Source organism: Anopheles ziemanni, chromosome 3, assembly GCF_943734765.1.
Source record: "Anopheles ziemanni chromosome 3, idAnoZiCoDA_A2_x.2, whole genome shotgun sequence".
NCBI classification, from domain to species: domain Eukaryota; kingdom Metazoa; phylum Arthropoda; class Insecta; order Diptera; family Culicidae; genus Anopheles; species Anopheles ziemanni.
The window spans coordinates 68,402,243-68,424,233 of record NC_080706.1 but is presented as its reverse complement, the minus strand read 5'-3'; the positions used below and the strand labels follow the sequence as shown (position 1 = coordinate 68,424,233).

Sequence of the window (21,991 nt, the reverse complement as noted above, 5' to 3'; positions counted from 1 at the left end):
CTGAAAATTCTGTATCATCTGAAACTCTGTAAAACGCTCGATCACAGATGACGTTCAGTAAAAGCAACAGTTTGTTTATGTTGTTATTTCTTCGATGTTCCATTCCGATGCACTTGCATCTAGGTACACTTACAATGTTTTTAAAACGGTTCTTGAATATTTCTACTATCCATGTACGTAATATATCGCACGTGCAGGGCCAATCACCGGCACCGAAGGTGCGCGAATATTTTTACTACATCGATCACGAAGGCATGGTACGTAGCCCTCGGGCATGTCATATCTTCTTAGCACTTAAAACCTTTTGGATTTTTTTTAGCTGTTCCTGGACGATGCTAGAATGAAAAACTTCACTTCCTGCTTCAAAGAGAAAAAGTTTCTGGAATTCTTTTTCAACCGGCTGAAGGTGAACGATACCGACCGGTACAAGGAAGAATTTCCCTTCCTCTCCATATGCGGTCGTGAAAGGAACTACATCCGATGCGATGACCTACCAATTGTGTTTACTCACATATTCGAAGACAGTGGTAGCATAAATCCGCTTGAAGAAGCAATGAAGAGCCGCGCAAACTAATATTCCGATTGACCGTTTACTTCTAGACAATGCGGAAATGATATCCTACGCACATGTCGGTGATAAGCTGCGAATTCCATGGGAACCGAATCGTGTTTGTATGTTTCCGGACAGCGGGCGAGTGTACCATCCAGCTCCGGACCGTTACGGGTCGATCGGGTTGATACGCTCCAAGCTTGCAATTGAGCTTAGTTCCTACTTTACCTTCGATAACGGAGAAGACCAACCACCAACCAGTTTGCGATGGAAGAATAAGGAGTTTGAACTGGATCAGCACTGGTGGAGGGAAACGTACATCGGTAAAAGGAAAGCCAAAGTGCTGTAGAATTGTTACAGTCCATGCAATATCGCAGAGAAGAAAACCTTGTGATAATCATTAGTATACTTATAGAAAGATAAACATGGTAAAGATGGTTACTATGTAAAAAGCGAAAGGTTGTTAATTTACATTTTATTGTTATTTTCAAACTTTTTTGAAAAATCGCCCTAGTACGAGGGTAAGTTTCAAATGACATGAATTGTTTGTTCGTTCAATTATTTTCGCTTGGATCTAATAAAGCTTGTTGCGCATACGAACTATAGTCCACTGGATTAGATCGGAGAGCCTCCATAGAGCCAGAAGGCGTAGCGGAAATACCTACGCCTTCCGTTCCTTCTATAGCCACTGGGGGTTTCGTGTTCTTGGCTGACCACCGTCTCGCCGGGCCTTCGTACGGTGCGTACTGATCGAGAGATTGTCTTAACTTTTCCGCTTGAGCCTTCTGTTGCTGAAGTTCTTGCTTGCGTTTCTTTTTTTTCTCCTTCCGTAAAAGTTTTCCTGCACTATGGGGCTTTGGTTGATTGACGGGCTCGACTTTGACTGTACTATTAGGTTGAGTTGGTGCTTGGTCACCTTTTTTTTTCTTCGCGCCCGGCACGATCGGAGCCGGTTTCTTGACCGGTTGCTTCGGCTTGTGGCATTCTCGTGATGCCAGGCGTCGCACCAGCTTCCAGTGCGGGAAACTGCATGGAAGTAGTATATTTTCACGGTGCAACTTTGTAATTACGAACTTATCGATTGGTGTCCACTCGTACTGCTCCAGTGGCGGACAATCGTACTCCACCGAGCGCACAAGCTGACAGAAATCTAGCATCACACCATCGGCGGACGTTTTACCATCGTCCTGCGCGTACACCGAGAGTCCTTGCGGTATTTTCCCGTCACGCTGTAGCAAGTAAACTCCCGGTGGAAAGTCTTGCAACAGTTTCAATGTGTTCCAAACGTTTGCTACTAACTTTTGGGGCTGAATTCCGTACAAACGTGTCAGTTCTTCTTCGATATCTCTCAGCTCCAGGTAATGATGCGAAATTATGGTATGTGTCAGTGAGTTTACGCGCAGCCGTAACGTTTTGGACTCGGGACGTAACAGCTGTCGAGCCCATTCCTGAAGTAATTCTGCCATCGACATTCGCTCCGCACCGAACTCCGGTTGATATTCTAACTTTATGGAGATGTTCATAAAGATACGCTCTTTACGAAACGATTCATAACAATCCTGGCGCGAGTGTATTAGGAGAAAGTGTTCATCTTCACCGTCCCTTAACTTCCACGGCCGATAGAATCGGTTGTCTCGCAGCTGGATTCGTCTTGACTTCGTACTTTGCACTCGTTGTAGGTACTCCGCGATAGAAACTGGTTCAAATTTTACCTCTTCCTGCTCTTTTTTTTCACCGTCGGACTCATTATTATGTTCGTTGGGTTCTCCGGTTTTCGGAAAGGTCATGAAAGTCTTCGCTAGCAGCTTGTATGCCTTTACTTTCCGGGAGGATGTGGATAATGTTGCCGACGGAAGTTTACTTTCCATAATAAGCACCCGTCTCCCTTCGAACAATTTTATATGGAACGGTATCGTCCACTGTTCCTGTGCATTCCTGGCGTGATTCAGCAGCAGCGTAAGGGTGCCCGCGGGGATTACAGTCGACACCTCCGGTACCTGACCGAGGATTAAGAAAATATTCGTAAACTCGTCCGTTCGTCGCCGCTGGATGCTGGACCATTCGTCCACAAAGTCCTCTAAAACACGCTGGTTTCTGCGCAACCTAGCGCATCGCAGCAAATTTTCGGTGAACAAATTTCGGACGTGTCCCGTCTCGAGCACTTCTCGACTAACGGGTTCCAGGGCCAAGCTTGAGAGATTTTCTGCGTATCCTCCAAACGCAACGGCTGTCATCAGACGATACTTTCCAACGAGATCCGGCGATGATGCTATACACTCTTCTACCTTTTTATGCCAAATGCTGACCACCAGTTCGTCTAGCTCAGGTTCGATATTTTTCACGCGTCCCAAAAGATTTGTGAAGAAGTAATTGCGCACAAATTGCTCAAACAGTTCCCTCTCGGGGGCCAACTTTTTCATGATCTTTAGATAGCGAGCATAATCTTTGCGCTCGTTCGGACCGGTGCACGATAGTCGCATGTTGAGCCGATTTAGCATTGATAGACAGTGCTGGTGTTCGTCGGCACGTAAGCGCGAACCGGATGGAAACTGGCCGAACAAACGCAACGGTTTGCATGGTTCCACTTCCAATTCCTGCACCGGTCGACCGGTACGGGGATCGATAGGCATTTCAATATGTTCAGTAAAATTGCTGAACGTGTCATCAATCCGGTGTATCGGATCAATTTCGTTGATATGCAGATTGAAGATATCATCCTGGTAGAGTGCAAAATCGATTGCCGTCTGTTCCAGCAATTTGGCTTCTGATCGTGGATTATGTTTAGACCTAAAATAGTAAAATTAGTACATAAAATATTCCAAATCCTCTTTAATTTAACATTAACTTTCCAGTTCAGTTTTTTGTATTCGTCCATTAGTACCGGTGTATGAGCACCACAATGTTTTGATACGGACTGGATGTAAACAGAACCAACATTGCAGTGTTTTTCCGGTGCTCAGTTGCCTTCTTCTTCGAATTAATATTTTGGCATTTTCCAAGGGAAATTTAGTATTATTTCTAAGAACTGGATAGTTTGATCACAAAAAATGGATAAAATATTAAGAATTTGCTTAAAAATCACCATCAAAGGATTTCTTCCTTATGTATATTCTGCGTTTTCTGAAGGGTATTATTTACTAAACATAAAAATCGATTTCTAAAGGGTACCAATGTTTTGGTGGCGTTTTTCTGTCAACATCGAGCAATTGTGGTAAAATTATCTAGGGTGCACAGGAAAATAGCAGTAGGAGCAGGAATATTTCCTTCATCACACACAACCTACATAAATAAGTTTCTATAGAGTGCTTAAACGCTAACATCATGTGTACGTGAGTTCTCTACCGTAAAGAGAACGCAGTCCATCGAACCGATTCCTATCCCCTTTTTCCTGAACAAAAAGTTAAAAACCAATCCGACTGGCAGGATGTCCTTCCTCGGGCTTCTCAGCTACGTTTCGCTGCTTGTACAAATTTGCTTCATGACTGTATCCATCGGTACGTAAATAGCGTCAAGGGAAGACGTTTTGGAACACCGCCATAGCCAGAAAGCACCTGTTTAAAACGATTTACCTCTTTCTTCTTATAGCTGCCGGCCTATACTACCTAGCGGAATTGGTAGAAGAGTATACCGTCATAGCGAAGAAAATTATCAAATGGATGGTAGCGTTGACGGCATCGCTCTACATAGTTTTCATTTTCACTGAAACCTTCTCTTGGGCGATGATACTCTGCGGGCTCGGAGGACAAATCTTGCATGCGTTCATCTTAACTGACTTCCCCTTTGTGCGGTTTCTATCGCCGGCATTCCTCGGAGCTGTGATATTGTTGCTAGTGAATCACTACTTTGCGTTTGTGTACTTCCAACTACAGTTCCATGCCTTGACTGAGATGATGGCGTACTTCACGCTATGTCTATGGTTGGTGCCATTTGCGCTATTTGTTTCTCTTTCGGCCAACGACAATGTACTGCCGACCAGCAATGAACGGACACATCAGCGAGGTACGTATTGTAAGCAAGGCCTTACCTTTGAAGTTCAAATAATATTCTTTACACTTCTTATGTTGCAGGTGGAAGCGATGTGGTCACAAATTACTTTTCCAGTAGGAAAAAGGCGGGCCTTCTTTCGCTTTTCAGCTACGCGAAGGAGACACTGCTTCCAGAGCGTAATAAAAAATCGTTCTAGTTTACTGGACCATCGCGCCATGTACGATACCTCTCCTCTTTCATGTTGTTTTTATTTCTATTTATTTATCAATTGAAAAACCGCGTAGAAATAATAAAGAATAAAAGACAAAATGAGGAAAAACAAGGAAATGTCTTATTTGAAAAATGCCTAAATACGCTCAAGCTTTACGCTCTGTAACAGATCCATCAGGCTGTCCAAAGTATGCCTTGGTGGCCATACCAACAAACAGACCCGTATCAACGACACCCGGAATCATCATAATCTCCCGGTTGATCGCATCCCAGTCGTATTCCTTATTATCATCAAAATGCCAATCCAAGATGAAATTCCCGTTGTCTGTTACGACCGGGCCTGCCTTTGCCACTGCCATTCGCAGTTTCAAACTGCCTGCAAATTGTTTCTCCACCTTTGTCTTTATTGGCACGTAAGCCATCGGCACTACCTCGATAGGAATGCCCTTACGGTACTGTTGACCCAACTTGCTGGAGTCCTTTGTGTAATCCGCGATCACGATCAATCGCTCTGCGCAGGACGCAACGATCTTTTCCTATTCAGAGAGAAAAAAAACCATTAACATGCAGTTGACTGTGTGATTACGCATAAGTGCTTACCTGCAACAAGCAACCTCCACCACCCTTAATGAGGACCATTTTGGCGTCCACTTCATCTGCTCCATCGATAGCACAATCTAACCGGGGATTGCACTCGAGATCCCCCAACGTCAGACCATGCTCAATGATTAATTGTCGAGCTTGGAAACTGGTAGGAATGCAAACCAGCTTCAAGCCTTCTGACTTCACTCTTTCGGCAATTCGATGCACAGCGTAGACCACCGTGGAGCCCGATCCGATCCCGATAACGGTGTTATCCTTGACGAACTCATCGACCGCCTTGTAAGCTGCACACTTTTTCGCGTCGTCCAGCGACATCGTCCTAACGTGCGTTAAAGAGGAGAGATATGCTTTTGCTAATGTCGTACCTGCAGCAAACTCTGGTTTACTGATAACGATCGGTGAAAGTTGTCGCAGGAAACTACGAATCATGTGCAGACGCTATTGATCAAACTGACTCCGTTTTGACGTTTCGGCAAAGTTCCTTATCAAAGGAGGCACTGAACGATCGGTAAAAGTGCACAGTGGGATTTTGTGCACCCTTTTTGAAGTAACAAAAAGTCATTATTTTAATTGATAAAGATAAATTCACCAGGATAAGAATAAAACTATTAAGTAAATCATAAATTATTATTTAATTTTTACGTTTTCGGATGGTGCTAGGAGGAAATATTTATCAATTTATTTTAAAAAGAAAATCAAGGGCCATTGAATAGCCCCTCGGCCGGCTGACTGACAAATGTCGGCAACTGACATCAAAATAAACAACAATCGTAGCGTATTTTTCGATAGTGCACTCCAGAACAGACTGCAAGAGACAGTATACCTTAGTTATTGTTAAAATTTCAATGGCATAGACGACGAATATCCAACATTATGGACAACGGAATGAAATTAAAACAACCTCTTGATATTGGGTAAGTTCGGATCAACGGAAACATGCGTTACTTACGTATAAAGAAGTAATACGCCTGTATCATTGCGTGCGTTTCAGCGAAGTGCTCAGTGATGGGGCAGAGTTTCAAGTAGACAAGGAATTCCTAAGCGACAATTATGGCGAAGAACTCTATTTCGAAGGTGACTACAGTAGTGGAGATGAGGACGAGGAAAACAGCACACAACAGGTAACTCCTTGGAATGGGAGCTTTGACGAGCTGCGCAAAGAGATGCAACCTATTTCGCAGTTGATCTACAAGCGCATAACGAAGGAAGGCGTTGGCAAATGGCAATCAAGCAACATTCGTGTTACTATAGAATACAATGCCTTCAATGAGCACGCACTAACGCCGTTCGATTCCAGCAAGCTACGCAAGGTACCGTGCCGGTTCATACTGGGTGGCGGCGATGTACTTCCTGGGTTGGATCAAGCTGTGCAGACGATGCTGGCAGGCGAAGAAGCCGAATTTATTATTTCATATAAGCTCCTCTACGGAGAGGTAGGATGTCCACCCCGCATCAAACCGAAAGCTGATGGCCTTTTTGTGATTAAACTGATCGGCTTCGTGGAACTGGAGACGAACGCTGCCATTGCTATTGAGCCAGATTGCAAGGAACGCCGGTCGTATGCGACGGCAAAAGAGACTGTAGCCGAGATGCGCAAAGTCGCCAAAGAGTCTTACCAGCGTGATATGGTTCCGAACGCGATCGATAAATACAAGGCAGCCGTTAACATTCTTCACAAGTGCCAATTGAAAGACGAGGCGGAACAGAAAGAGCAAGAGGAAACATTGATCTTACTGTACACCAGCTTGGCCGTATGCTACAACCGTAGGCAACAACCGAAGGCCGCCTGTAATATGGTGAACGAAATTCGTCGCCTTTGTGACATCAACCAAAATGCTAAGGTGCTCTATCAAGAGGGAAAGGCTCTACTTAAGCTAGGTGAATTCGAAAGAGCCCGAATCTGCCTGAAGCGTGCCGAGAAACTCCTGCCAGGCGACGAGAACATTGCAGCGTCCCTGAAATCGCTGAACATTAGTACCGAAAAGTATCGTCAGGAAGAAAAAAGCATATGGGCACGTGCAATGGGTATGGCCACTAAAAAACAAGAGCAATCAGTTGATGAACTGAAAAGGTTTACCGACTCCGTCAGAGGTGCGATAAACATGTTCATTAAAGATGCCATAAGCACCACGTTGCCTCTGCCGGAGCATCTAACGGAGCAGGAGATAAAAATTTTACATGAGTTGGCCGATGAGTTTAAGTTAAAGCTTACTGCTCAGCTTTATGAGAACAAAAAACAGTACAAATTTACAAAATAACCTTAATGTGAATTCCTATAGTTTAAAAAAATTAACTGTATTTTTCTCTAGAAACCGAAAGTATAAAGGTAACAATAAATATAACACCACGTTGCACGTTCGTATCTTTTGGAACTTATTTTTGCTGGAATTTGCCAGTGATTTTGCATTAAACATTATGGATGGTTGTTGGATGGTTATACGTGATGTTTCTATTCAAGGCATAGGAAAATGTAGCGACAAGAACGTTGGTTAATGAGATTATTACAAATTATCCATTTCGTAAAGGAGTGCGTTATACATTCAAAGGCTTTATACAAGAAATTATACAGACTGACTGAAATCATATTTTTACTTATCTGTGAACAAATTACTTTTGAGAAAATAAAAACCTTGCGAACTCGTACCAAGAAGCTCTCGAACCGGGACTAAGTAAACAAACAACTCCACGTGTCGCTTCGACCCTTTATCCTTCGGAATGCTCATCCGTTTGATAAAGAAAAACAGGACAGCTGTAGCCCATGCGCACTGGCACGTTTCGAGGTTTGTTTTTCCTTGGGACAAAAGTTCTTTCACTACATTTAGTATACATTGTCAGCAGCGCTCAAAGGACATGGTGATATCTAGGATACGGTATCAATTTACCCCCCATCAAAAAGGATAAATTTAGCACGCCTGCTGCGTTGAACTTTCATATCGATTTTGCAGCACAACAGTTGTGCGCTGGTTTGAGCTTGTGATTGGTGCACGGTTCTAGGTGTGTAATATCTAACGTGCCACAGCTATTGCATTGCAATGGCCTTCAAATGCGTAATTTACATTCAGATGTGGTCGTGTCAGTAGGCGAATGATCGGAATCGGTCATTCGATGGCCATAAAAAGAGACATTACCACCTCCATCGGCCACATCATCGTCATCATTGTCACGGCCAAAGGCTTGTGGGGGTAGTGTTTCGAGACTTTCGAGAGAGGCTCGTGTCGACAGTAGTTGCTCGTCGTCCATGATGGCCACCTCTGCATCGTCGTCGTGGGGCGTCGAACAGGCTAATCGTTCCCGTTCGGAGACGGTACTTTCGATGGACGGTGGCTGGCCTCCCCGATCTCCGCCACCATTTCTTGCACCGTCGGTACCGTGGGCGAAGGGTGGTAGTAGTTACGGTCGCTTCGGCTCCCGACCGGTTATTCCGGGACAGCAGGCATGGACTACCGGTGGTGGTGGGGGATCGAGTGGCGCCTTAGCACGTCCCGGCAGTCGGGACGAGGCGAAGTTACACAAAAGTCTCGAGGAAATCTCCAAGGAAATACGCGAACTGGACGACTTTATCACCGTCACCGAGGACATACTGCGCCGGGAACGGGAACAGGACGAACTGATATCGTTGCGTGAGCGCCAGCGGAAGGCGGCGGAAAGGACCATCCAGCTGATACGCAACAAGTGTAGTCCGACGAAAAAATGCTTCAACCGCAGCACCACCACTACCCAGGATGGCCAGAAGAAAGTGATTCGCTCACCGACGTACAAGGTGAACATTACGCAAAAACGGCGCATCAAATCGTACAGTCCGAAGGGAGGCTACAAGTCGAAGCTATACTTCCGCAACGGGAAAATAGGCTGCCAGGAGGCAGAAAATTCGGTCTCGAATCTGCGCAGCACGCACGAGCTTGTTAAGCGGATAATTAACGACGAAAACAATATGCTGGTGAAGCTGGAGCACCAGCACTTCACGGCGGAAAAGGATGGAACCGACTCCCGGCGGTCGAGTTCGGTTGAAACGCCAGTGGAGAGTGTGCAAATGTGCATCACAGAATCGGCCGGCACTTCGCTGTGTGATGATGAAGCACCGCCAGCGCCGCAAACGGTAACCAATCCGGACAGGGTTGGTGATCGTGCGATGATTAATGACCAACCGCTGGAAAATGCCAATGGATCATCAACAGAAATGATCGAAGATCGGCGGAATTCTGTGTAAGTATTTTAACTCATCCCTACTTCCCCAGCATTGTAATAGATACGTTACGGTTTTCACAGAACTCACTCGGAGATGATGCCAGCGGATGAGAATGATTTCGTAACCGTGCGGCTGCGTCATCTAGCCAGTCGTTTTTCAGAACGTACTCGCAAAATGCGAAGTAAAATTGAGATCCCTCCAACGCCCTCCAGTAGCGCCAGTGCACCATCGACGGCTCCTTCGATACAGAAACATAGCGTGAACCGTAAGGGTGGGAAAAATGTCCATCGAACCAAACAGCGACTTACTTTTCTTTTCGTTTACCCTAAACTCCCACAGAACGCACCATTCAAAATTCCGCCCTTACACTCCAGTCGGCCACGGACACCACACCCAGCTGCAGCCACTATCTCTTCTGTCCGATTTTCTGCTGCGGAGGCCGCAGTGACAACGTGCTCGATCCTCAGGGCAAGTTCTACATCTCCTGGCTGTTCATCGTGTCGTTGTCATTTCTGTACAATGCGTGGGTTATCCCGCTTCGATCGTCGTTTCCCTATCAGACGCCCGAAAACACCAAGTACTGGATCGCCATGGACATCTGTGCCGATGTGATCTACCTGTTGGACATACTGTTCGTCAAACATCGGCTCATGTATCTGTACGAGGGTTTCTGGGTGAAAGATAAACATCTGACGCGAAAGAACTACATGCGGAAGTTGCAGTTCAAGGTAGGAAGCATGAGTGGTGTGAAATATCGTTTCCTAATGTTGTCATTGTTTTCTGGCTCGTGTTATTTTACAGATGGACCTGTTGGCGTTGGTTCCGCTTGATTTACTCTACCTACGCTTCGGCACCGAACATGTAGTCTTTCGCGCCCCAAGGCTGTTGAAGATACAAAGTTTTTGGGAATTCTTCAAACTGATTGATCGCGTTATCTCTTCACCCCATATTGTAAGTTTCCAGGAGGTTTGCAACATGGTTGCACAAAACTAATTACACCCTGTTCATCTGTTACAGATACGTGTGGTGAAAACGCTGACCTACATGCTTTACATGATCCACCTGACGGCATGTGCGTACTACGCGTACAGTGCATACCAAGGTAATGGGAAATTTTGGCAAGGTTTTATTCCAAACAAGCTCTACCAATGGCTGGTCTTCTGTTATCCTACAGGACTCGGTTCGAATCGATGGGTGTTCAACAACAAGGGCCACGCATACGTTCGATGCTTTGCATTTGCGACCAAGACGGCCACGTCAATCGGTAAAAATCCGAAACCGGAAAAGGAGGGCGAACTGATGTTCATGACAGCCGCATGGTTGATGGGTGTGTTCGTGTTTGCGTTGCTGATCGGTCAGATACGGGACATCATCGCGACGGCCACCCGCTCCAAGTCCGAGTACAAGCAGCTAGTGGACGAAACGCTCGAGTACATGCGGCGGCTCAATCTGCCGACCGATCTGCAGCGGCGCGTTAAAATGTGGTTCACCTTCACCTGGGAGCAGCAAAAGTGTCTGGACGAGACGCACATCATGGATGCGCTGCCCGCGAACCTAAAGACAGACATCGCCATATCGGTGCACATACAGACGCTCTCGAAAGTGCAGCTGTTCGCGGACTGTGAGGAGGCACTTTTGCGCGAGCTGGTGTTGAAGCTACGCTCCGTCACGTTTCTGCCCGGGGACTACGTGTGTCGCAAGGGGGAGGTGGGCAAGGAGATGTACATCGTCAAAACGGGCCAGGTGCAGGTGATGGGTGGTTCCCGGAACGACGTCGTCCTGGCCACACTCTACGAGGGATCGGTATTTGGTGAAATAAGCCTACTCGCGATCAATGGCGCTGAGGGTAATCGCCGTACGGCCGACGTACGGTCGAAGGGTTTTTCGAACCTCTTCGTGCTGTCCAAATCCGATCTAAACGAAGCGATCGTGTACTACCCGAACGCCCAGGCCATTCTGAAAAAACGTGCCAAGAGCCTGATGCGTAAGAATGCGGCGCGAGAGAAGGCCGAATCGCAGCAGAGCATTAACACCAAAGACAGCGAGGTGGACGTGGTGATTCGCAATCCAACCGATCCCACCTCACCCAAGCTACTGAAGACGGTAATCCAAGCTTTACCGCAGGAATCGGCCGCCGTCCAGTTGCTGATGCAGGGTTTCAAACCAGCCGATTCACAGCACCTCGCGGTGGACGAGCAGCTGCCACAGGAAGAACCGATTCCACTCGAAGAACCAACGGTTCAACCTGCTGATAGGGATGACACGGTATCCATGCAAAGTGTGGAGATTAAGCACACAACCGAGGTGCAGATTGAAAACGAGAAGAACGTGGAGCTGCCCTGCGATCTGGTGTACAGCATCAAGAAGGAGCTGATGGAAAATAACAGCTACATCAATCTGACCGACACAGAGAAGTACAAGCTTTTGCATGAGCTGTCCAAGGATGAGTATGAGAGGCAGGAAAAGTCTCCCGTTTAATGTTCAATGTTCAACGTTGCCAGCTATCGCTTATTGGAATAGATTCCTTAACTATGTGATGTGATTACTGTTCACTGTAAACTCAACGGTGCTGAGGCAAATCTCGTTTAATACGAATTTAAAACATTATTTACTGTTCTGGGAAAACAAAATGTACAGATGTGCTTTAAAAGTCTATTAAAGAGCTAGAAAAAAGTACAACAAAAGTTGCGAAACATGAAATAGATATTGCAGAACAGAACGAATGAAACCAGATTAGGACAGGATTACCCTTTGCATTACAACACATTCCTTACAAAACCATCTACCGTGGATGTATTAAAGGTACAATGAGCTAAAGCCACTGTTCTGTAATTTATATTCATACCCCCAACGTCCAATGGCAATGACCTTCATTACATGTTTCTGCTAAAGTAGAAAACTGCCATTGATTTGAATACGACATTGAAAAAATGGTACCTCACATCCGAGGTTGGTCGCCTGGGGTCACGTGAGTCACTTCAGCTCTTTCAAATGTATCTTTGTGCTACATTCGATGTTGCCCTGTAAAGATTGAGGCAGAAGTCGTCAAACTGTTTTCTAGTGCTCGTTAAATCGGGAAAAATGATGAATGTTACAAATTGAAGAAAACCGATCAAATAGAGTGCTATGATGGGAAGAAACTATTTGATCACTCTATTTGAGTCATGCTCCACGTTGCCGACCCCTGGATTGGATCGTCCAAGCTACCCTGAAGCGGCGGAACGTGCAATCCATTGCTTATGGCCACCCGGGCACCTTTTCATCGATACGCGGGTATGTATGTGGATATGTCGCGTGCGTACATGCAAATAAGCAAACTGTTAAAACGTGATCGATAAACGTGCTATAGGGGTGGACGTCACGGTACAAATCGTTTGAAGGAAATGATAGGGAGCCAGTTATTAATTGGCTCGGAGGAAGCTTGGCAGTTCAGACCACTGACAAACGATCTGCCATGGCCTTTCGGGAAGGTTGCTGTTGAAGTGCTAAGGATATTACTTTAGATGATACAACGGACAAGCGAAGGCCATAAATGGCTTTTACTACCTTTAACCTTTTTCCACAGCAAGGGGGTACAAAAGTATTGCTAGTTTTATATCGATGTTTGTGCTGCGTGTGATTGTGCCATTCTCTATATGTACGATGTTGAGAAAAAAAATACAATAAAGCTTTTAAAAACAAACTGGAATCGTAAATAGTTGAATTCTACCTGTGACCGCTTTTATAAACAACTTGCAAGTCCTCGAGACCTAACGATGTTTACATGCAATTAACTAATCAATCATCTCCCTTCCAAAACAACCTCGTGATATTCAACGGAGAACTCGTCCGAGAGGAGTTTATAGATTCCGATCTGAAGTAGTGATCACCTAAACATGTTTGCATATTCGTTACGGAACAATACCGCACTATGGTTAAATGCTGTGTTTTATGATGGTCAATATTACCTGCAGTGCAAGCATCGACGATATGCCGCACTGCTTGTGTAAAGAACTTTAACGATAGGTGGTAAACGAATTTTCAAGGGTGAATGAAACATATAATATTTCATTTTATGTTACCTCAGAACTCAACATGTTGCCCATAGTCACACCAGAACATTGTGGATCGTGGAGGGAGTAGAGATCAGCTTGAAGAGTTATCTCCGGCGATAGGTTGGTTGGCAAGCATCAGTTTGAACAGACCCTTCGGCGTAAGCAAGTCGTCAGTGCGTCCAGAGTGAGTAATACGAATCCAACCGAAAACGCAATAAATTATTGTGAAGCGTAAAACAATCCCGAACAACATGGGTAAGGAACGTTAGCAACGTGATCGTTGGAAGATATGTTTGTGCTGTTAACAAGCTCTCACGATGTAATTAAAATTGATTCACAATTTGTTTCCGTGTTTTAGCTAAATTTGTCGTACTAGCGCTGTGCCTTGTGCTGCTCGCTGTGGTGGCAGAGTGTGCACGTAAGTATTCAGTAATTTATTTACCTATCCTGTGTTCCTCAAATTGATGATTTATTCACACTATTACGGTCCATCATTCAGCTAATGGCGACTGTCCGGTGGCGTCGAAGGTACCGTCCTGCTCGCCCAAGTGTCTGACGGATAACGATTGCTCCTCCACCGGCGGCAAGTGCTGCTCCAACTCGTGCAACCTCAAATCCTGCGTCGACCGTACCAAGCTTACGCAAGGCAGCGATAAATGTAAGTAATCTGCACAAACGACCCAATTTCTGCCCTCGGCCACAGTCTCTGCTGATAAACAAGAGCAACGATCATTTCATAACATAACATGGGAGTTGAACAGTGTGATTAACATCACTGTGTGATGTGTGATTACAATCCTCTCTGTTTCCTATCAAAATTGAATAGGAGTTCTTATGTCTATATTGTTTAAAAGAACTGTTGCCTTTTTTACTAAAATATATTTTACTGATAAATCCTTTTCAGATTCTTCCGGTGGTTCTGGATCCTACTGTGGCAGTACGAAGTGCAACTCGTTCGAGAAGTGCGGAACCGATCCGGCCACCAAGCGTCCGAAGTGCGTGCGTTCCTAGACACGTTGATTGTGTTTACAGTTTTCTAACAAAGTGGCCGGCAAAGCACACCTCATAACAGCTTCTGCAGCCCTTTTTTCATCGGAGATTGACTATATAAATGCACAAGGAAATAAAAACAACTTTATTCAGTCGTAACGAAAGTTTCAATAGATGGAAAATCCCCCCTATCTTATGCAATATGCGAAATATTATAAGTTCTATTGCGCGTTTAATGACTTACATTGGCGACTCCAATGGAGCATTTTATTTTATTCTACTCCAAAAAGCCTACCACTTGTAAATACTTTAGTTAAAATTATTCACAAGAATGTTGACTGGTTCGACGTGGAGTGAAAACCGGTCTTGGCACACACATTCAGATTGAAATTCACTTTTAAACCCCTAGAGGTCAAAATGAACTTTTAAAACAACAAATACATATCTAGTTGTAGAGATGATCGGCTATTTAAGCATTACATAGAACAGTTCTAACAAGTACAAATCACGTTGGTTTTATTTTTCGAAGTAAGCTTTTTTCCACTTACAATAAGAAGAAACTGTAGAAAGAACGTAAAATTTTCATGTTTAAAGAATGAAAAAAAAACACTTAACTCGATCAATTCGAACACAAAGCTATACTTAAATTGAGGCTGTACGATCATTTAAATAATTTATTTATTTTGCACCTAATTCTCTCCCGAACCATCACCCTGCTCCTCATCCTCATCGTCGGCACGGGTTTCCTCCGAGGATTCGTCCTCCCCCGACGATGACCGTGCCACTTCCTTCCGGGACGGCTTCGCAATATCGTCCGCCGTAATGGAGTACGATCCGGTCAGCGAGGACGACACGTCGGCCTTACCCTTCGGATCGACCTGCGGTCCGTTACCGATCGGGATGTTAATCTCCTTCACCACCCGGTACCCCTTGTCGTCCGCCTCGTAGTGCACGGTGCGCCTGAAGAACCCATCGCTGTACGAGTACATTCCCTTCAGCGAGAGCCCGTCCCGTTCCTCCTGGCGCATGATCGCGTGATCGTTGATGGTGTCGTTCACGGACGTGTCGTACGAGTACTTTGCTGCTTTGGCTTGCGTTTTTTCCAGCGACTCTTCACTTTCGCCCGACGTCGAACCCTTGGGTTCATCCTCCGACGGTGATGCTGGCTTTTGCGCTTCCGATTCAGCTCCGCCTCGTGCCTTACCGAAGGGTGCCTTTTTTTGAGGAGCACCGCTGGCCACGGTGGCCAACACCAGCACCAGCAGAGCAATGGCGCGCACTTTAGAAGTCACCATCTTGGACCAGCGCAATGGCACCCGCGAATATCTGTATCCTTTTGCCGTTGGCTCCTGATCACTGCCGCACGAGGACTAACTTTGCACTCTTCTATACTGACCTATTTATAATGCATCCTATCGAACCACAGAAGAAGACGACCCACGACGGGCAGCAAGCTGGTTTGCCACATTTCGCCATCCCCGTGCCAAAGCGTGAACCAGTTTGGTGGAGTAGAACAAGTTTCGCTTTCTACGCGCTCTAACAGACCGGGTGGACGAGAATGGCGACAGGTTCGATGAACCAACTTGCAGGAAGCTATTTTCACCAACAAACTCCGGCTCGACCCGACCCGAGCATCCCAGCCTAGTCTGACCTATGATCATCATGACCATCATCAGGTGTGCCTGCGTTGACTTTGGCGGACCAGTCTGCAATCTGTCGAGGTCATCTGCCAGCCAACCGCGAGGCCCGTTAATTTGATGTCCGATGTTTTCGCCGCCGCTCGACATCGCTAAGATTTACGCAGAAAAGCCTCCACGGAGCACATTCTACCGAGCGACATGTTGGCATGGGATCACTTCGCATAATAATGTGACGGGGATATCGCTAGTGCATAAATTAATGCCCCCTCCGGGATTACACGCGATCGAGTCGTTCTATCTTCGGAAAAAGTAAAAGATTCTTGGCGAAACACAACCACTCTAAATCAGGCGAAACATTAGCCGATCGTTTGGGATCTTCTGACATTTGAAATGTGGAATTCGTTCGGGCTCGAGTCATTATGCAAAGAAATTCAAAAAGCTTCTTTGTTGCTCAAGTGTGGATGTTTGGAGTCGCTTCAAACCAGTATTTTACAAACACTTTGCATTGGTAATGGACTTTTGCATAACGGCGTCAAACAGAAGGGGACACTTTGCACACAGTTGTGTCTTCTATGTGCATTTAATTTAATCTTGACTATTTAACTAATTCGTTTTAAAGCATCTCACGCAGACCTTAGATTCTAAGACATGTTGAAAATAAAACTAGCTGAACAAATAACATTAAAACAAAAAATAGTCCTTAAACATCTAGACCAAATTTTTTGGTGATCATTTCAATATTTTGTATCTGTTATGTCTACCTACAGTTATATACAATTCAATTTTGAGAAAATGCACTCAACCTGAAGGACGTTGCCAAAACAAACTTGAGAAGTTTCCAAAAACAAACAAAGGGCCCATTAAAAAAGCTTCTAATCTCAGTTTGCTCAAACTGTTCGCTTTGGACATTACACGTGAACGATGGCCACTCGGTTCACTGTTCTGTAATGGGTGTAATGTTTACGCCTAGTGAAAGAAAGAAGAAAAAGAAGAAAGTCTTATTCATTGTAAAATATATTCAAAAACGTTGGAACGAAGTGGCCGATAGGAAAATAATCAAATCTTAGATGATCAGTTCTAAAAACGCATTATTGAGTTTAAAGGTTTCTTTACAAAGATGAAATAAACTTGACAAGGTACATCCGCACTATTTAATTATAAAAGAGAAAATACCTTTTTTAAGACCATTTACCTTCCCTTTTGCTTATTCAACTATATGAAGAATTTCTTATCATACCCTGTTTACAAGAAAAACCTTGTCATCTGAACGCGAGGGGGGACGACTATCATTGAAGTACTATCAGATGCAACAAGTGGTTATTAGGGGTGATTTACAAAATAACGAGCAAATTAATAAAAATCAATTTGCTTGTTCCTGCCGAAACCCGGGATTGAACCGGGGACCTTTAGATCTTCAGTCTAACGCTCTCCCAACTGAGCTATTTCGGCTCGTTGAAGACGGGGGGGAAACAAACAGGTTTTCCCTGAACTTGACCGCGAACTGAGTCTGCAGCAGCGAGGGAGAAAGGACAGGTATTGGGATCCCCACCATTATCAATAGTGCCGATGGGCAGCGCATGCAACGTTGAATTTAGCACTAGCGTATTATTATCACTGTTTCCGATGCAAGTCAACAACGACGGGCTGCCGTTGGTGTCAGTAGAACGTGCGATGTGTGCACGGGACCGGGTTTCCGCGAAGAAACGATTGAGCAATGCGGAAAAGGGTTTTGATTTTCAGCCCATCAACCCTTGGATGTGAAGCGGAAAAAAGAAAATAAAAACTAAAAATTACAGTTTTGTGGTTTATTCCTTCGTTCATGGTATGAAGACTTAACACTATTTACAAAGCAAAAGAAATTATTGTTCTCTTTCTACGAAAAAAACCATTGTGCCTTTCATCTGACTTTACAGGTTTGTTGCAGCAGCTCCGATAACCGTTGGGTCGTGGAAACGCGTTGTCCTTGACATCGCTACGGGCGCCTTGTGATTTTGTTTTCATGTATTTTAGTTTTTTTTTTGTATTTATGCCAGCAGAGGCTTAAACTTTAAACTAGAAATTTAAATCCATCCATCCCCCACTGACACACTCGCAAAAAAGGCTTCCACAGCGTTGGGATTTGGTGGAAGGTATTGGTTTCACCATTGCATAAACGGTTTGGTCAGGGTTATGTCCATGACTTTCAACGCATAGGGGAGACTGGTTGAACTAAAGTTATAAAATTAAATTGCAATTTGCTCTTACAAATTTCCATTTAATAAAATTTCATAACCATCTTCACAAAGTATATGCAACAGACGATCGTGGTTGGTAGAACTCATCCGCAATCTATCTACACGCGGTTAAAATGCAATGAACCCTCACGGAAACCCTTCTGCACCAGCATGTTAAATTTCAATAAGCAAAAATTTAGGTTTAATGCCGTGGACCCATCCCCGTGTCTTTGAGGCTCTCGTGTCTTTCGTTCACCCCAATATCCTTAGAAACAGTCATAACTTATTTAGCTTGAAAAATTATACCGTAGTACGGTTTCTCGTTCCTCCCGCTCGTAAGCGTTAGAAGTTGGTTGTCGAAAGTCGAAACTTTGGCCATAAGTTAGAACCTGAAGAGTCACCGGTCCGCACTCCCCCCAGGGCCTCCGCAACGGTATCCAACTGGTTGTGTTTTGCAAACGTTTCGTGTTAACTCTTACTTAACTCGACCATAGTTTCCACACGGACTCCGGTCGAAGGAACCGAGAAGGGGGTCCTGGAGTTCCCTTGCATGCCAAACCGATTGACTGGGTAATGAAAATTATAAACTTTTTCGACTGATGAATTCGTGAGAGAACCTGCGGTGGAGGGATAGTGGAGCTCGGGGGTAAAAAATGGCTCCTCATCGTTCGCCGTTCAGGACATCCGACCGTCGGGGTTTGGGGGTAGGGAACTTCGCGTTTTTGAGCTCGTCCTTCGTGGTTTTCCCATTATTATCGGGACCCGGGTTGCCCGTGTTGAAATTATATTTGTCTAATCAATATTGGTCCGAAATGAATTTCAACCGCCAACCCTTCCATCCGCACTCCCCCTGTAAGTTGGCAACTTTTCATTCACCAGCGCTGGTTAGATGTTCTCCGAAGGGCCTTGGATCGGTTTGGAACCGATGGGGAAGAGATTGCTGCCGATAGTACCTTGCGCGAGTGCAGGTTGTTGCTTTATTCGCCACATCAGCAAAACACGCAAACGACCCCGAAAGAAAAAGATGTTCATAAAGGAATCCGTCGTTCATCTTAAGAATAGAAGTGCATGATAGTGAGGTAATAAAATTAGTTAGTTTAAAATATAGTTTAAATAAAGGAGCAACCACACAACAGTCGATAACGTTAAATAGGCGGATGCTTAATAATCTTCTTTTCTTTTGAACTGTTTAACGCGAACAGTGTACAACCTTCCTTTACGTGACCTTTAGAACCTTTTTTATTATTTCCCATTAAAACTTTAAGTTTGAATTAAATAAGCATATTTTTTCCTTTTAATCTTAATTAGATAAGACAATACTAAATAACAGTGTTTTTTACATTCTTAGTCAATTGTTTTATCTTCACAAATAAGACAAACATATAAAAAAAAAGATATAAACTCATAGTAATTTCCACCACTGTAACATACTAAACGTTTCGCTCATGCTTCAACACAAAAGGGCTCGTTTCGTTGGTAATACCCGGATAAAGGACCAACATGACGTTGGACAACACAATCGAACACCTGAGGCACATAGGAACCTGCCCCCGGGTGGACCGGGGCTGGTGGCTGAAGCCGTTGTACCAACTCTCTTGGAGAGCACGCGTACATGTTACTGCCAAAGTTCGTCCACTTTCGGTAGTCGGTATGCCAGCCCGAATCCGGCCAGTCAGTATATGCGAGGAAGCCCAAACCGTTGGGTTGGTTCACATTTGGTGAAGGCAGTACGTCGCCAAACCGCGGACGAGTTAGACACGTGGTCACGAAGTTAAAAAGGCTCCGCGTAAGGATGCCATAGTGAATTCGTTTCGGAGTGTGTGTAACTTATTTCAAATGTTGTGGAATGTGAAACAATAAGTGAAAAAGAGTAATGTTGAGTGAGTTTTTTTTAAATAAGAGGCAGTTCATGTGCAATAATTATTATTATCTCCGTTAAGGTGGAGGAAAATGTACAAATTCGATATCCACCAATAACCGTGAGCTGTTAAAAAATAATACAACCGTGAATAGTGTATAAAATCTTGATTGATCCAATTACTGGATGTAAATTAGCCATTGTGGTAACGTGCAGGTGTCAGGATACATTTAACACACCTGTTCAGCACCACATCACCTCTTCACTCAAAATGAAGTCTTCAACCGGATAGTAGACGCACCGGATACTGTGCTGTCCGTGTTTCGAGTTCGCATCGTTCGGAACGTACGGTAATGTAACGTATGACTTTTATTGCATATCTACCATAAGTCCTTTGAGTTTGTCCTACATTGCTTTCGTCGACTCGGCAGGCTTACCCGTAGGTGGACCGATAGGACCGACGGCGTGTGGGTTGTTGATCGTTGAAAATGATAGATACATGTAAGGTGACTGGGATTCCATCCAAGTAACACCCTCTTGCGTGCGCCACTAATGCAGTTGGTGAGTTTCGGTGGTTCGGATGTTCAGCTCTCAGTTGTTTTGGTTTTCGTTTTCCTCTGCAATACCGGGTGTATGTGTGCCGTTTGTAACGAATTTGATGATTTACTGATTGGATAATGGGAGAAGGAGGAACACATATATTTTTCTGTAGCTGTCAGGCCGTGTAACCGTCCCATTAGCGGTGTGGAAACTGACAGACTTTATTACTTAAGGTGAAGATGGATGTAATAAGTTGTTCTATCTGACTCGGGCTGTAAATGTCAATAAGATAATAAGAGACCTTTTAAGAGGATTTTTTACCATAATTCCAATGATAAATTAATCATGTCATACAACCATGTTTTTAAATGAAAAGTTTTTTAAAAGTTGGATACTATGTTTTTAAATCTGCTATAAAGGGTGTAATTGTCATATTTTTTTTCAGAAATGTATTCTTACCAACTTTCATACATACAAATAAAACACCAATGCAAGTTTTTCAAACAACTCAAATTGTTCGCCCCTACATTCAGGTGAAGCTCTAAGCCGTAGCACAGAAAGTTTTCACTTTCCATCCAATGCCAAAAATACGAGCTAAACTTTACGCTTATCGATTAGCAACTTGAACCGGGTCTGGAAAGCAGCAACTAAGCACTAAATGTTCCTTCATTCTCCAGTGCTGTTTTCTAGTTCAATCATATCAATGGCCGCAGTGAATTTTAACATCAACTAGTTGGCTTGGCTAGTTGTACCCTTAGAAATGGTTCAAATTTAGCTGCAAAAATATAACCTCTACCTTTCCACACAGCCCACCCTAAACGCGAATCCTGAACCAATTGTTCATCGGCATTTTACCGATAATCGGCCCCCAGGAATGGGACAGACTGTGTACTCCTACAGGATTTGATTCCTTGGAAAATGCCCATGGTTCGTTCGTAACGACCAAGTCATGCTCAACTACAAATCATCATCGTGACTGGTGACTTCTGCCGATCATCGATTCCCCAAAAAGCGGAAGAGGCCCGCAGTGTTGATAGCAGTCGAACGTTGGCGCATTCGATGAAACGTGATAATGAAAGGATAAAAATAAATCATAGTTTTTCCGCTCGCTTGTTTGTTTGAGAGTATGTCGTGCAAATTGATATTAATACCACCACGCGCCAGTAGGTGTGTGTGTGTG

The 21,991-nt window shown here is 44.4% G+C and overlaps 8 protein-coding genes and 1 non-coding gene across 10 annotated transcripts; 5 read left to right on the top strand and 4 right to left on the bottom strand.

Moving 5' to 3' along the window:
• Nucleotides 1-118: 118 nt before the first annotated feature.
• LOC131287858 (UPF0598 protein CG30010) lies at nucleotides 119-1,149 on the top strand. The gene is made up of 3 exons (XM_058316943.1): nucleotides 119-257; nucleotides 320-527; nucleotides 601-1,149. Exons 1-3 carry the CDS (start codon nucleotides 135-137, stop codon nucleotides 897-899), a joined length of 630 nt encoding a protein of 209 aa, XP_058172926.1. The 5' UTR covers nucleotides 119-134; the 3' UTR covers nucleotides 900-1,149.
• LOC131285346 (uncharacterized) lies at nucleotides 1,105-3,425 on the bottom strand. Its single transcript, XM_058314200.1, has 2 exons — nucleotides 3,401-3,425; nucleotides 1,105-3,338 (listed from the first exon to the last, which is right to left on the bottom strand). Exons 1-2 carry the CDS (start codon nucleotides 3,423-3,425, stop codon nucleotides 1,105-1,107), a joined length of 2,259 nt encoding a protein of 752 aa, XP_058170183.1.
• Nucleotides 3,426-3,784: 359 nt separating this feature from the next.
• On the top strand, nucleotides 3,785-4,853 carry LOC131289652 (protein TEX261). Of its 2 annotated transcripts, none has more exons than XM_058318950.1 (3): nucleotides 3,785-4,044; nucleotides 4,136-4,549; nucleotides 4,618-4,853. In XM_058318950.1, the coding sequence occupies exons 1-3, from the start codon at nucleotides 3,975-3,977 to the stop codon at nucleotides 4,731-4,733; spliced, it is 600 nt and encodes a 199-aa protein (XP_058174933.1). In that variant the 5' UTR covers nucleotides 3,785-3,974; the 3' UTR covers nucleotides 4,734-4,853. The 2 variants fall into 2 exon arrangements, with proteins under 2 accessions (XP_058174933.1, XP_058174934.1); XM_058318951.1 differs by having other exon boundaries at nucleotides 4,136-4,553; nucleotides 4,625-4,853.
• On the bottom strand, nucleotides 4,740-5,809 carry LOC131289651 (ribose-5-phosphate isomerase). The gene is made up of 2 exons (XM_058318949.1): nucleotides 5,348-5,809; nucleotides 4,740-5,283 (listed from the first exon to the last, which is right to left on the bottom strand). Exons 1-2 carry the CDS (start codon nucleotides 5,777-5,779, stop codon nucleotides 4,894-4,896), a joined length of 822 nt encoding a protein of 273 aa, XP_058174932.1. The 5' UTR covers nucleotides 5,780-5,809; the 3' UTR covers nucleotides 4,740-4,893.
• A 328-nt stretch (nucleotides 5,810-6,137) lies between these two features.
• Nucleotides 6,138-7,700, top strand: LOC131287333 (inactive peptidyl-prolyl cis-trans isomerase shutdown-like). The gene is made up of 2 exons (XM_058316374.1): nucleotides 6,138-6,264; nucleotides 6,342-7,700. Exons 1-2 carry the CDS (start codon nucleotides 6,224-6,226, stop codon nucleotides 7,606-7,608), a joined length of 1,308 nt encoding a protein of 435 aa, XP_058172357.1. The 5' UTR covers nucleotides 6,138-6,223; the 3' UTR covers nucleotides 7,609-7,700.
• Nucleotides 7,701-8,591: 891 nt separating this feature from the next.
• LOC131287911 (cyclic nucleotide-gated channel rod photoreceptor subunit alpha) lies at nucleotides 8,592-12,066 on the top strand. The gene is made up of 6 exons (XM_058317005.1): nucleotides 8,592-9,553; nucleotides 9,617-9,801; nucleotides 9,876-10,264; nucleotides 10,338-10,487; nucleotides 10,554-10,638; nucleotides 10,711-12,066. Exons 1-6 carry the CDS (start codon nucleotides 8,592-8,594, stop codon nucleotides 12,012-12,014), a joined length of 3,075 nt encoding a protein of 1,024 aa, XP_058172988.1. The 3' UTR covers nucleotides 12,015-12,066.
• Nucleotides 12,067-13,744: 1,678 nt separating this feature from the next.
• On the top strand, nucleotides 13,745-14,662 carry LOC131288124 (waprin-like protein). Its single transcript, XM_058317235.1, has 4 exons — nucleotides 13,745-13,825; nucleotides 13,929-13,988; nucleotides 14,070-14,228; nucleotides 14,475-14,662. The coding sequence occupies exons 1-4, from the start codon at nucleotides 13,822-13,824 to the stop codon at nucleotides 14,579-14,581; spliced, it is 330 nt and encodes a 109-aa protein (XP_058173218.1). The 5' UTR covers nucleotides 13,745-13,821; the 3' UTR covers nucleotides 14,582-14,662.
• Nucleotides 14,663-15,249: 587 nt separating this feature from the next.
• Nucleotides 15,250-15,855, bottom strand: LOC131285345 (uncharacterized). Its single transcript, XM_058314199.1, has one exon. It carries the CDS (start codon nucleotides 15,853-15,855, stop codon nucleotides 15,250-15,252), a length of 606 nt encoding a protein of 201 aa, XP_058170182.1.
• A 1,721-nt stretch (nucleotides 15,856-17,576) lies between these two features.
• On the bottom strand, nucleotides 17,577-17,649 carry Trnaf-gaa (transfer RNA phenylalanine (anticodon GAA)). Its single transcript has one exon. It is a non-coding gene; the product is annotated as a tRNA-Phe (tRNA).
• Nucleotides 17,650-21,991: the final 4,342 nt, after the last annotated feature.